Below are 15825 nucleotides of genomic sequence, written 5' to 3' on the forward strand. Positions count from 1 at the left end.
TCTTTAGAGAATGAATAATCAAATCAAAATTAACTCAAGTTTAGTTAGGTTACTTATTTCCTGGAGAAGTGATCTACACTGAGTCACGAAACGTCAGAAAATCTAGTTTTTCTATTCATTAAGATATTACAAATATATAACGATCTACGCGATGCTCAGTTTATTTGGAATTATCAAGTCAAACCTTGGTAATGATGCTTGTTTTATTTCATTTCATTTATATTTAAGTTGGATAGTTGTATGTTCACTAATGACCAGTTTAATAATGCAATCATTAAGCATTTAGTTGGAGACTATAATCTATCGAATGAAGCAGGTCGGGTGTAAGATAATAATTTATCTGTTATATTAAATATGGGTCACTCATTATAGTTAACCGATTGATATTAAAAATCTGAATCATTCAGATTTGTAATTAGTGACCTGAAACTACCGTACACATCGCAAGATTCGATAGACTTAAGTTTTCTTCCATATGAGGTTTTGGGTAAGCACTCATGAAGAGCTCGTGTTTTTAGGTTTTCATAGATTTACCACTTGACTTGTAGTCGTGATGAAAATCACATTGAAAGAATAAAAAAGTACATTTTTCTCATAAAACGCCATTAAATTTATTATACCAACAATGTTTTTTGTTGACTACAAAAAATGCAGATCGAGAAAAAGTTACAATTCCTAATATTCACGTCAGTGATAAACGAATAAATAGTCGACAAATAAATGCACCAAAAATTGAAATCACTTCACCACAAGATATCGACGATCTCAATTCACATTTGGATCATTCATCATATCTACATGGAGATGAAAGTCCACGTTTGTCATCTGATTCACACGATTTTAAAAATTATTTAAATCCACCTGATGGTGCTAAAAAACGAGCATCTTCATTAATTTCAACTGAACCAATGTCAAGCGATAGACGTTTATCAACTGAAAATTCTGGTTTAAGTCGTGGACGCTGTCGTAGAGCACAATCAGTATTTAGACGAAGACCTAGTTCTAGAATGAGTACAACAGGGTATGAGTTATCTTATATGGTACGATGGATTATAGGTAAATTGATGTTAGTTTTTTTCCAATGATTTGTATGAAACAAGTTGTAATCCGTTAGTTTTTGTTTGTACGAAAAAGTGTAAACTACGTTTTCCCGTAATCTTGTACAACACCGAAATTTGAATTGTCCTTGGAATTGATATTTTCATAGGTTAATACTATATAGTAAGAAATAGGATGTCACCGATAAAATCTATCCACAAAACTAGTGATCTCGTTGAATGACTATTTTGTATACATTTGGCCTAAAAGCATAAAGTGTTACGTTTAGATTAAACTTGTAACGATAGACTGTCAGCAGAAAAACTAACTTTATAAGTTCATAACACGGAATGAATTCATTTAATATACATTTAGGGTTATCGTCACTATGTACAAAATCTGGCGCAGGTAATATAACTGGATTATTTTTCGTCAGTACTTTTCTATCATCTGATTGATTTGTTACTCGCTTCTTTATTATTTTCTCTAGCACAATAACAAAAAATGTATTATTCAAACAAATTTGTGAAAAACAATATACTTTTTATAACAGATAATAATTGTGAATGAAACAGAACTTGAAGACATCTAATCTGTATTTGGAACTCCTTAACAATTTATAGCCACTACTCTATATAGGACCAAATCCATAGCCTTTAGGTAGCGGACTGAGCAAAATACAATCGGTTCGCATTTTTAACTTAGATCTGTTGATAATATACAGCTGTACACATTCAGCGTCACTTGTGAGTGTCTGACCAACTTCTAGCATAACTTATTTCTTTGATAATAAATGCATATTAGAATATGAGAGAATTCTTTTCTATGATTCTTCAAAGAATGTTATTCGGTGATAGAAATTGTTTCTTAAATTAAATAGATTTTCACGAGCTTGACACATATACACACTTTAATACTTAGTCATATTTTATAAGAAATTTCACAAGAAATCTCTCTTACATGTTCTTATCATCTCAGAAATAAAAAACTTAGGACATTAGTAACTACAAAAATATAACGTGTAGTTAGATCGTCAGATGTTACATAAAATCTTATGTAGAGATTTATCTATAATTAGTTTAAATAAAAAGGCGCTAATATTTGTGAGAATTTACTAAAAAAATCCATTTAACAGTGAAGTAAAAGATGATGAAGTTCTAACTTTATAATTCTCTGAACTGATAGAAGTAATAATAGTTCAGAACTTTTTCTAATAAAACCATACTTCAAAAATAAACCTGAATGGCTGTAATAATGGTCGTGGAAAATTTTACTACCCCTCTTATTTATCAATCAGGATTCGAGTGAATTTAATGGGTAATTTAAAACAGAAGTAGGTAGCTTTTGATCATTACTGTACAGCCTCTATATTGTTGGTGTGTGCATTCGTTAGAGAGTTAACAAAATTACGCTTGTTAACACTAATAAGGATTAATATAGAAGACGTTAGAGTGGAAATGTGTTGGTAATATTATTTTGCAGACGTCTGCCCCATATACTAAAAACCTATTAGTTCGATGAAAAGCATTTCTTACACATCTCTTCAATCATCATACTTTAGAACCATAAGTGTACTATGAATATGAAGTCATTATCTCGAAACTGATTTGTTCGTCGCCGAAGTATGGTTTTACCAACTTTTATGGAATTATTAAGACTAAATATAGCTATCTCGAAGGCGATAACGAAGAAAACCTCGGTTGACGAATTCTTGACGATCGCCTGACAGTTGCATAAAATTTGAGCCACGTTTTGTTTCCTAAATAGCTGTGCGTATATTCATGACATATTTTTATCAAGAAAACTTGTTCAACATTCAATGGTATGTGGAATATCTAATTTTCTAGTTGAACATCTTTTTAAATTTCTTTTCAATTGTTTAATTTTCTTTGTAGCAAATCGGGAATTAAAGGAGAAGTCTATGGGTTCACGTACGTTGTATTACTAAGATTTTTATTTATCAACATGTAATATGTTTTTTATTAATAAAGTATATACAGTCCATCAAGAATATTAACCTAATGATGAATTAACGGATACTAAATAACATCAAAATCGTAAGATGTTTATTTGGAAGTACACAACACTATTGAACTTGAGCAACGGCAAGTAATAAATACAAATTACTTGATATTTGTTGGGTGGTTGGAGGTGGTCTTCAAAAAACATTGGATCTAAGTTTTGTGCTAGTAGGAACCCGTCTACAAGGCGTACCTGTAAGGGAAGGGGAACTGATACTAGCTGTAAGATCGTACATGGATCACCCAGTCTTACAATTTGAAACAGTGCTATTGAGCTACTCAAGCAGCTACTAACCTCCTCTGCAACTCAGGTATTTACGGTTGATTAGTCTGTGAGTTGTGACTAGTATCATGTTTATCTATTCCTTTTGGTACTTATCGAATTCTGTTGATCAGGTTGCCGTGCAGCACACCTTACTGACGAGTGTAAATGGTGCTAAACTTAGTCTCACAGTCTCCTATCGACTATCTGTAACTATCTAACATCTCAACATAGAGCACGCGATTTCGAATTATCCAACGTAATGGTCCGATTGCAACTTGATCGATCGAGTTCAATCGGCATTAAAAGTACTAGACAAGCATGACATTAGTCACTACTTAGTGATCAATTAATTGTACTTCGTATTATCCGGAATTTCGGAAACGTTCCTTGAGGAAACGTTTTAGAATTGACAAATAATTAAAAATAAACAAGATTTCAAAAAATAGCCTAGGCAGATAACTTAAATGATTTAAAGGGTGAGAGAAATAACCATAGGTACTTAAAATTAAACTGATATACTAGAATATTAACGTAAAAGCTATCTGATACATTCGTTGAATCAGGGTGAAAAAGTTATCACAGAACGTGAAATTGGCTAAAATTTGGCAAAACACAGAAAGGTGAATAAAGAATAAGTGAATTATACAAATAATCAACAAATGTAACAATAAAGTATTTGAAAGAATTTAAGAATAACGGTGATAGATCGCACAGTGACAACAGTAATGGGCAAACATATTTAATTACGGATTAATTTAATATAATCTTTGAGAAAAAACAGTATTACTTACCATGTTTACAACAGTTACTACATATTTCATGCGGCTGATTACATTATAAATTCTCTTACTTATTCTATTTTTACATAAATTAGAATTGTATTATCATTGGAAGTATTTGTGAATTATGATAAAATTGAAATGAATAGTGACTTATATTTCTGTTAGTTTAAAGAACCCGAATTAGATACAGTACTCAGTCTATTTGAAAAAAAATTACTACAAATAGACTAATTAGTAATTTTTCTTATCAGAAAGGGTTTTGTGGAGATTGTAATAATTTCAATAGTTGAGATGATGAGTCAATTGAAGCTAGACCACCATGGAAAATCTGAGAGCACTGGACAGCCGTTTCGCCCCATTGTGGGACTCCTCAGCAGCGCGCATCCAACAACCCCGCCTCGCGGGATTCAAACCCAGGACCTACCAGTCTCGCACTCGGCGCTTAACCAACTAGACCACTGAGCCGTCATCCAACGGTTTATTACTTTAATTATCCTTAATGAATATGCTTCAATACAGAAAGAAAAACTGTATTCTTAAGAACTAAACTAACACAGAGGAATTTAAGCGAAAGCAAAGAGTTTCAGAAATCATTTGAATAATTCAACATGATACAAAATTTTGTGATCTATCTGTAATCATACGTGTCTAAGGTATAGTATCATTTTCAAAGAATATGTTAGGTCTGACTATTTCAGTCCTCAGATTAATTATCAATATTAATTTAACAGATTATAAACAAATAAATTTTCTCTGTATTCTAGGAGATGGAGAAACACGGAGATCACAGAAATCTTCACAATATGATCCTGAAGAACAAACTAATGAGAATGTAACTTCTGGGAATAGTTAGTTAATTATATGAATATATATAGACTTATTATTGGAACCTTTTTACTGTTCATTTAACTGGTTCATGATAAATAAATACACCTCTATTCCATATTTTGTATAATACAATAATATTGAAAACAGCCTAAACCTATAGATCCTCTGGTAATATATGTTAGTGAATGTGTCATTCTAAAAGGATTTCAACCGAAAATAAATAGTTATTCAATGCTACCTAGGTTTGAAAAGTCTTCAGTAGATGTCAGTTTGTGTGGAAAGTTATCTTGAAAATTGAATGAATCACCATAACCCAAGTAAATAAATTCATGAACTACTTGTGAGTATTATATATAGCATTATAAAAATATTGAACAAATGTGTGTTTTAAGTTTTATTTAGTGTGCAGTCAATAAATAAATCTTACAGATTGAAATCATGAGTCAATTGAAGCTAGACCACTATGGAAAACCTGGAAGCACTGGACGACCGTTTCGTCTTAGTATGGGACTCCTCAGCAGTGCGCATTCACGATCACGCCCCTTGCGAGATTCGAACCTGTGACCTACCAGTCATTTCCTGGAGTTCTAGTGAGAAGCCGTTACCAGTGGAGTTTAACCAGGTCTGTTGTGAGATATCCACTCACTGAAGACAATGGTGTACGGTGGCGCAACTTCGTGGATTGGTTGAAGTTAGACATTGACACCATTGGATGCCGACTCAGTGGTCTAGTTGGTTAAGCGCCTGGCGCGAAACTGATAGGTCATGGGTTGGAATGCGCACTGCTGAGGAGTCTTATACTAGGAAGAAACGGCCGTGCAGTGCCTCCAGGTTTTCTATGGTGGTCTAGCTTCAATTGACTCATGATTTCAATCTGTGAAATTTCTAAAACCTCCACAAACCCCTTCTGAAAATAAATCTTACTTTGATTAAACTGAATTTTTTATTTATTAGGTTAGTTTTTTAAGGAACAGTGTTTTTAGTACTTTGAACAGATTTAAAATGTAGCTCTCCATTTCATAGATTTTGTTCATGAGTTTGAAATTTGAAATAAATAGATAATCTATTAAATATTAGAAATCTTTAGATGATTTATGTCATGTCTTAACAAAAACCCTGATTAATGTTGTTTTTTTGTGACTGAGGAATAAATTTCTACTTCTTCAGCGGAATAAGATCTATATAGCTCGATGCAAAGAAGAATCCGCTGCTGTAGATGAAGATTTATTGATAGACCAAAACACGGATTCAAACACTGAACCACGACTGAACAATGCGATATCAAAATGTACAATGAAATATATATCGTTTTAAATATCTGTTTAATAGGTAAATTTGGATATATTGAACTGATAATAGTTAACTGTAATTAATCAATAGTTCAACGTATGTATATAATCTGTATCAGTAGATTAACTGTTTTAACTAACCAATATAACAAAATTACTGTATTATATATTTTGATTCTTTTCCCTTTTGTTTTAGTGCACATGAATAAGCTTATTTGTAGAGAAGGGGCAACTTGAAAATTAATTATCCTTCTTCATCCTTTCTCTGTTGTGTGAGATAGAATGGTCCTTGATCATGTTAACTTGAGCCTCTGACATTTTTTGAATTTCACGTTGATAAAATGAATTAATCAACAGGAGACTGATCTAGGTTTTTTGTAGTTGTGCAAAAGTAACATTTTTAGGGTCTTCTTAATAACTTACTATTGTCTGTTCCAATTCTTTCCTACTCTTTTTTAAGATTTATTTGGCCGGAAAGGATCACACCACACATTGAATCTAACAAATACACCAAATTATATGCAATCACCGACATTATCTGCCTATTCACTTGAAGAGGATACACCGCCTAAATCATCTCTTTCACTAAGAAAGATAAAATTAAATGTTCTACCATCTGACTTGGAAACAGGTAAACAACAAATGCCAGGTGTTGGTGAAAATGACATCAAATTTTCGAGTACCCTACCAAAGTTCAGTCATCAAGAAGGAAGTCTCAAAGAACATGATGATGAAAAAGAGACGAAAGTCAGAAGAGAAGGAGTAGGGGAGAGGGATGAAGAAGATGAAGAGATAGAGGAAGAGGAAATATCTTGGTTAGAAAAATGGGCTATGAAAGGCGTATGGCATCATTTTGCTTATTATATGATACCAATTGATGTAGAATCATGGCCTCAACAATCAGTATTTAGTCGATTCTTACAGATTTTACAAACACCAATTTTTCTGGTCTTTCGATTAACAATACCAACTGTAATAGAAGAACTGGCAGACGATACAGAAACGAAGGGTTCTACTCAACAATCAAATATTGAACAGAAAATTAATGAACCATCTCGAGAAATAAGTACCATTCCGGAAGAGAATAAATTTACTCTGAATTCCAGCCAACCTGAATTGAATCATAGTAATGACTTTGTTCCAGAGAATACTGATCATAAACCTGTTGCAGTGAATTTAGAGTTAATGCATGGATGGTGTAAACCATTAAATGTTTTTCAATGTCTATTAGTACCAGCTTTATGGCCTATGTTATTGACAGGTAAAGTATAATAAAGAATCTAGATCTTTGTTATAATAATAACTAACTGAAATAAGCAGATAATCTAAAATGATGCTAGCAGATTTCAAACTCGATAAAGAATGGATAAACTTAGAGTTAGTTACTTTACGCCTAATTTATTACGCCACCCTGATCAATTTAATTCAACGATTATGGTTTTGTCAATTTTTCTGTCATTCAGTAAACTTTACTTCCAGTAAATAGTTTTTGGTCAGTACATCCGAATCCTCTTATCGCTTAATAATAAATATTTCTTTTGTTTTTACCTTAACTGATGGTAAACTACATCTTAGCTGTCCATGAACGTTGACCAGTGTGACTTTCTTCTCATGAGTAGTAGAATTGGTAAATACGAAATGCCTTTGTTACTCTTTATAATTTGTCACCACTAACGTCTAGAATACATCATTTATAGTACTGTAAATAACCCGTACTTTGGTTAGCTTAGCATGTTTGTTAAAATTGACCACATAGTTCATAGAGTGACTGAGCTTCACGATTGCTTCATTGATTTTTTTGTTTCGACTCATCTTCATGATACTAGTGAGTACAGTCAACAAACTGTCTGAATGCCAGCTGTCCTGAGAGTGACTGTCATAATGCCTTATTGACTGTATTAGAAGAGTAGACAAACGAAACGAGACCGTGAATTCAGTTCGATTTGTTTTAAAATTATTTATTTCAATCAATAGATGGATAATTTACATGTGAATATCTGATTTTTGTAAGCTTATCTATCCAACTAAATTATTTTATTTAAACATGTGTGTGGTCTGTTAACTATGATTTTCTCAGATTTCTGATTTCATTTTTTTATTCCGTTTCTCACTGTAATCCACTTATTCTTTTGCTTTTTAAAAAAAAACATATTCAGCTAATGGCAAATGCATTGGATTATCACCTATTGGAAAAACTCCAATACCAATATTTTGTCCATTTCTAGCTAGTGGATTCATTATTGCGCTGACGGTGTTTTTCACCTCAAAATGGAATCAACCACCCCGGCATTATCATAGACCATTTTTTGCTACACTTGGCTTTATTACATCAATTATATGGATATATGCATTAGCTCATGAATTAGTGAATTCATTAGAAACCTTAGGTATAGTATGGGAAATCAGTGAAGCTATTCTGGGACTTAGTGTTATGGCATTGGCTAGTTCAATTGGAGGTCAGTTGTATAATTTCATTTTAAGTTGATGGATATAATGAGATAATAGTTTTTTTCTTGTATGAGATTAAATGATACCTTCAGGTGATGTTGCTGTGTTTAATGATCTATAGTTTTGAATGTCCATAAAATCCTAATGGGTCATTTTGATTGATAAATTCGAGAAAATTTATCTCAGTTAATCACCTTTTACAAATGATAGGCTTTCAGCCGATTTGATATGAAGCTCATCAAACTTGTATTTAAGAATGATTTAAATCAGGTATGTTAAGCGTTCAAACCACTTAATTGTGATTAGTACTTTTGAAGGTCTGAAAGTATTTATAATCAGCTTTAGGATGTACAAGTCGAAGCTCTGTATTTTAAAAACAGATATTTCTCTTTTGTTAGTGAATGCTATCAATTATTTAGAATTCTCTTTAACTATAACATTATGTTAGCGTCCTTGACATATTGTTGTCCAAACTTTTGATGTGGCAACATAAGCAGCATAGAATTTTTCATTCAACCTCGAATTACTTATTAGATTCGTATCTTGAACAGGAATCTTGAAAACAGTATGATTTACTCAATTCAAATTAATCTGTTAATAATAATGTTTTTAGTTTATAGTTGTCATGTAGCCATATTTGAGGTTTCTATTGTCACCAGTCTCTTGTTACAGGAAAACTACGTATGCTCACCGTAAGCATGAAAATCTCTGAAAGACATTCTTCGTAATAAAGAACTTTTGTGTACAGATTAATCTATGTCAAAAGAAAATATACATGGAAGAATGTTTGTTTTCAAAAATAAACGTGAAATAGATATAGAAGTATTTCCTAAAAGATTAAAAATGTCTTAAGGAGTTCCAAGAGTAAAGCTAAATCTTTTGCAGTTGTATGATATTAGCAGTGCTCCATATTAAACAGATTCAGACCAGGAATTACTATTTGTTCATAACTACTCCCTGGTTTACCACTGCTTTTCAATTAATGGGGGTTTCTCTTGAAAGGTGATAAATAAGCTTTCGAAGTCCTAATAATGTTATTATGAATAAACTATATGAAAGTTGTTATGAGCTGAAACTGATAACTGAAAAAGTGTAGTCGTTATATCCGACGAATACAAGAATGGTAACTGCCAGGATTCGTTTATGGACTATTATTGTACATATTCCTATTGTATAATCACTAAGTAACTAAATTATATATATTAACCATGCGCTTCCATTTGATTCACTAACTGTTATATGATTTACTATTCTTAATCTGTTGCCAGTCTATCATTACTCACAGCCACTTTTTGGCTTGATGATGTATAGTTGATATTTTTCATTTTATGGAGCAATGTGGTTTGGTGTATCTGGATGTAAACTACCAATGTCTAGAATATAATATTCGTATATTGGATGCTGATTATTATCTTCTGAACTCGGTAGGCGGGGTGAGAAGCTACTGTATCGAAGATCAATAAGGGCTTAGCAGTGAATCAAGACTACTAGTGCTGGCAGGCATGTTACTGGTTGGCTCAGGGACTAAGTCATAAAAATCGATATTCCGAGTAATAGTTTTGTCATGTGCTATTAGTCAGCGGTCATAATTCATAACGGTAGTGAAAACTTGTTAACTTGACTGTCATGAGATAGATGAGCTATAGTATGTTGTAGTTTGGTAATACTAAATTTTGTGCATATTTACACAAGTTACTCAAGATTTTTAAATTATTATTTTATTCTTATTATTGGAATAATGACAAATTAGACATAATGTCGAATTGTTTGTTGGCTCGAAATGGCTACCCTAGAATCGCATATGCAGCTTGTCTAGGTTCACCATTGTTTAATTTGCTACTTGGTGCTGGTCTTTCATATACTGTCAAAATTAGCAGAGCAGAAGTTGGATATGCATATGTAAGTAGTAGTAATATGGTAAATACTTTATATCGATAAATAATTAAGATAAGTGTTTATTTTTGTCAAAGTGGTAGTATATATTTTTTAAAAAGCAGTCAAATTATATAATACCCTAGTTTATAGTTTTTATAGAAAAATCTCAATTAGAAAATGGAATCAGATAGTTAAATTGAGTATTATGGCAGAACAATAGATTTCAGTTGATGTTAGTCGTTTACAAGCAGCAGAAAGACATCTTGTACTTCGTGATATTTTTAAATGAGTGGATTATTCCTAGATGTAATAGCTGACCTACAGCGTTTCTCATGTCTTTAATGTAGTGAAGTGATTGTATGGGTTTGCATTTTCCAGTGGTTAATATTCAGTCTATATTGATTTACAGGTTAACTGAAAGAATGCATCTATTTTATGTATTTTTTCAGGTTGGTATTTGAATAATGACCATCAACTAACTCCACTTTACCGCTTGTGTTCTTTTCCGAGGCCTGTCGGTTAAATATACATGGATTCTCGGACTACTATCAAACCTGTGACTTGAATTTAGTAGCTATGGTTTCAAGTGGCTGAGCATTACCGTGAATACCAATTAAATAAAAGTACAGACTCTTCTGGTTAATAATATCATATCTTTTGAGCAAGGTGGTAACCATTATTTCTCAGTGACCTAGCGGTTAGCATTTCGTCTCTTAAAACGATGGGGATAGGGCTTCGGTATAACTGACATACGACCTATCCAGCTGATATGTATCAAATAGGATAAGGTGTAGGTCTTGCATTCCACAACTAAATACTATCCAAGTTATAATTGTATACAATGAGAAAGAGATGAATTTTGTGACTTTTCAGGCAATGTACATACATACTGGAACTAATTGCAGAGTTATATGTTAAATGAACTGAAAAAAATAAACCAATATTAATTTTTAAAGTTTTGACGGGATTTACGGTCAGTATATTTTGTATTACATTAATCAAATATTTCATAAATTAGAAATAATAAATATTTTGAGAAATCTATTAATATACGAAAATGGTTTTTATCATGAACAAGTGTTACATAAAATTCAAACCAAAATGTTTAACAAAATTGACCGAAGTAACCATTTAACCTGATTCTATGTATCGTAGTGGATAAGGCAGTATGGAGTTCATGAATAATTTGGAACAACTAAACAATTCCTACTGATTTTTATTCATCCTCTGGCTGATATTCATCCTGATAAAGTTTATCCTTATAAATAACCTTGTAGAATTGAATAACTTTCAATAAGTCTATAGATGATTTAAATTAGTTACGCTATCTCGAAAATGAATACTATCCTGTCATATATCTTGGTACAATAAACTTTCATATTTAAAATAAATTCCAAATGGATGTATTAATTGAGAAACTTAATAATTTTTGCACTTTTTTTCTTTTACCTTCTTGTATGGGTATAAACGAAAACAATTAACTTTGGGAACATTTAACAAAAATGTTGTCAAATATGCTACAGTTGTCATTTACACTTACTCAAGCTTTATTATTCTCCTCTCTGCTAGCAGTACTCACATTAAATATATTAACAGCTTTAATAGGAAGATTTCAATTTCATCGTTATTATGGTATTGTTTTAATAATGATCTATTTAGTATTTGTAACAATTGCTATTCTCATTGAAGTTGATGTAATTGTCTCACCAGTTAATTGGAATTTGGCTACTGGAACAGAATAAATATTATTATTATCATTATTATTATTCCTATTAATAATAATAATAATAATTCTAATAAGTATCACTGTTAAAGGTACAAAAATCACGATATATATATAAGTCAATGTTGATTTACTTATACTGAAATTTAATGACCATTATAATGAACTAATTAATGTATTAACTAACTATAAATACGGTTTATTTTTCTTCTATATTACTATCTTTCCGTTTCTTTTCTACTCTATGTTTTGTGATATTTTGTAATGTTTAAAATCTTTTCACTTATTTCATAATCATTTCTAAATTAGCCAAAATAAAAAAAAATTATGAAAGATTAGAGAAAAATAATTGAAGAGAGTAGAAAGATAGTGTGAAACAAGTGAAGAGTTTACTGTTAATTTGTTTATTCGCATCTTCTTCATTGTGGATATTTTCAATAGAAATTTAAAAGAGATGTTATTTTAAATGCTTCAGGATATTTATTGATTTTTGCTGGGACTCGAGAGAATTTATAAGAGATCTAGGAAACGAACAACTACAGTTGCATTATAGTCTACCAGTCACTTCTTCAAACACTTAAATACAAATAGCTATTTTGTATACATAATAAATTAATCAGTTTTTGAATAGAAAAGAAGAAAATTTTATAGCAAATTCAAAATGAATAATGTACAATGTTTTTCTTGTTTTCTTTGTATTCATTATTATTATTATTAATGGAATGTACAAAACATTTGAAAAATGTATTTTTACGATGTTATTTTGGTGTTTGGTCTTTATATGAAATTCTAAAACCGGATATCCAGTTTTGATTTGAACGAGCTGAATCCTTAGGTCAACCTTGACGTTCGAATTCTTGTTATTTCTCAGATGGATAAGTGACTTAAACTGTAGGTGTTTAAACAGTTTAAGTTTCAGTGAGAACAGCAATCTAATCTGTTTCAAATAAAATGAGCCATAAATCCTGAATTTAATAACCGTTGATCACTAAGTAAACTTAGATTCAGTGTATACAGTCATTTTATTGTGCTAAAAATATGCTTTCTTTTTCGGAATAGATTATTTAAAGAAGTTTCCCAAATTATTTATTGACAAAATTAAATAATATGCTTCTTTCCTGACTTATTAAGCGTCAAGATTCATGGGGACAAATATCATTCATTCACCAATAAATTCAAGTCAACGAAAATACAAGGAATCTACTTAAATATTCGCGAATTATTTAAATATCAAGCTTATTATTATCCTGCAAAACTATTCGATACAACAGAGAATCAAAAATGAGTCACACCTTTAAAGTGATGGCAAAAACAATTTAACAAAATATTACTTGTAGCGTTCATTATTTGTGATGGTTGTGTAAGTAGGATGCATCATACTCTTTAGCATCATCTTTGTGATACTAATCGTTTGTATGGGTATCACAATACTGGTTGACCATCAAACCTGATATATGTCGTATTTGAAAGGGATAGCTATTCGGGCTTTGGGGTGTGGATCTAATACATTTTCAACGTATAAATACTTTTTAGTCTTTATCATTATTTTAAATATTTACATCGCCTGTTTTCATAAGGTTGTTTCCCGTTTCGAGAGCAACTTTATTGATTAAGGTACGTCAGACGGGGTTAATAATATTGATAATTATTACTTTTGGTAGTTTTGTAGCTGGAGTGAAACATCTAAATATAATAGATCCTTTTTGTTTTCTAAATCTTGTAGTTCTTGTTTTGACGAACACCATAGATAACTTAAGATACACTTGTAGCAACAAATCAACAAAATAAGTAACGTCATTTATAAAACTGCAATAGTAAAGATGCTTACGTCTAAGTAGGATTATAGCATGAGGTAATTAAATGAAGAAATGAACGTTAATCGAATGTTTACCAGTTGATCTGGAATAACTATGTTACGATATGATAATCAACTTATAATTGGTCAGAAATATGGAATAATTCAATCACCCTGTCAAGATAATAAAAGGCCTTACTTGAATGAATGTTAGAAGATAGGAAAAATTATCTGTTGATGTAGTGAATAAAAATCTACAGAGATTAATGTATAATAATTTGTTTGTTACAAGGAAGGCAATTAAAGCTGATGGACATGGTTGGTAACAGAGTTAAAACCGCCTAAATTCAGTTTACCTTATTCTAACAGGGTAATAAAACGATTTGGATAAGCATAGTAGAAAAAGTATTTTAATGAAACATCATTTTCTGTTAGCTGATTACATTTATTTGAAATATAAGCCGAAGTGTTGGTAATTTCAGTGAAGGATTCTGCGAATAATTGTAACTTTTAAACAAATTAGTATTAGTCGATTAAGTTCCAGAGTCATTAATTTAAGTAAAATCGTTAAATCAGATAAACAGCTTTCTTATAAATACGGAATCTTATTATGTACACGTGCGTAATCGGGAAATCTTGAGAGAGGTGGGTGTCGTGAATCTTTTTGTGTGAGAGCATGTAATGAGAATTGTTCAACAGTATTTGACATTAGTACAAGATGTAGAGTTTTGTAAACGCAGAGAATATCATTTTCATTGGTATGACATAACAACTACTATGCTAACAAGCAGTTAAGAATGTTTGTTACTACCAATACTATTCCTTTGGACTATTACTAGCCCATCTCTGCTCACCCCAACTCTTATTACTTACATCTATTTGTTACTGTTAGACATTTGCCCATTGACATTATTTGCGTAAACTTTTCCTTCGCTAATTCTGGCTGTTATCTTCTCTTTATTCCTCTACATTTTAAATTATGATTCTGCATATTGCGACAAACCAAAGTCTAGCCCGAAGATGTGATAACTGTCGTTCCTAGCACCTCTGCTGCCCAATAATAAACGTATTCGTTTAAACGCAGGACATATTAACCACCAATTAACTGATAAAGCGCTAGAATAGTTGCAGGCAAGTGGCTAGACTCATCACACTGAACAAAACCAGAAACTTGCGATTTTCATGGAACTGAATCGTAGCCTTAATAATTTACCGCAAAGAAATCAATCGGTTTACACACGTTCACCACAAAAATATCTGAAAGGGTTATGATATTGCGTATTCATTATCTTTGTCATAAGCTTGTATAAACCGACTGATTTCTTCGAGTTCACTTCTTGTTGTTTTGGTACGGTTAAAGGTATGTGATAATGTCAAATGGGTGGCAGTTTAGCCACTCGATTGCAATAATTCTATTTAGTTTAGTAGCTGTTTGTGGATTTGGATATCTTATAGTTTGAGGGAGTGCGTGTGTCTCAGGCTAGTAGGGATTCTAGATTTCAGAAGCTACCACATCACTAGGCAGGAGGTTGGCTTGTTGCAATGGGAAAATAATGAAGTGATAAATTAATGAATGAGTTACTTGATTAGTAATGTCTAAGAAGACGCAACCGAAAGAATAATACGGAAAACGCGGATTGTAATAAGAGATATAGAAAGCAGTTATTAATATGCGGTAGTTGTAACCGTGATAACCGATGAGATATGCATCAGACAAAGCTAGGAAAAGAGGGAGATGGTAATCCATGGGTGGGTACGTGT

The 15825-nt window shown here is 31.7% G+C and overlaps 2 protein-coding genes across 2 annotated transcripts in view; both read left to right on the forward strand.

Annotated features, from left to right (window-relative positions):
* MS3_00010949 (uncharacterized protein) overlaps positions 1 to 12288 on the forward strand; it is a gene marked incomplete at both ends in the record, with an annotated part of 38417 nt that extends 26129 nt beyond the window's left edge. Inside the window, 7 exons of the mRNA XM_035732926.2 lie at positions 655 to 1056; positions 2934 to 2969; positions 4871 to 4954; positions 6684 to 7484; positions 8380 to 8679; positions 10422 to 10570; positions 12070 to 12288. Of these exons, the coding sequence (XP_035589912.2) occupies positions 655 to 1056; positions 2934 to 2969; positions 4871 to 4954; positions 6684 to 7484; positions 8380 to 8679; positions 10422 to 10570; positions 12070 to 12288 (1991 nt within the window). The remainder of the gene's footprint in view (positions 1 to 654; positions 1057 to 2933; positions 2970 to 4870; positions 4955 to 6683; positions 7485 to 8379; positions 8680 to 10421; positions 10571 to 12069) is intronic.
* A 3446-nt stretch (positions 12289 to 15734) lies between these two features.
* Positions 15735 to 15825, forward strand: part of PPME1_1 (Protein phosphatase methylesterase 1) — a gene marked incomplete at its 5' end in the record, with an annotated part of 29614 nt that continues 29523 nt past the window's right edge. The window contains one exon of the mRNA XM_012937762.3: positions 15735 to 15739. Within this exon, the coding sequence (XP_012793216.2) occupies positions 15735 to 15739 (5 nt within the window). The remainder of the gene's footprint in view (positions 15740 to 15825) is intronic.

Source organism: Schistosoma haematobium, chromosome 4 (genome assembly GCF_000699445.3).
Source record: "Schistosoma haematobium chromosome 4, whole genome shotgun sequence".
In the NCBI taxonomy this organism is placed as follows: domain Eukaryota; kingdom Metazoa; phylum Platyhelminthes; class Trematoda; order Strigeidida; family Schistosomatidae; genus Schistosoma; species Schistosoma haematobium.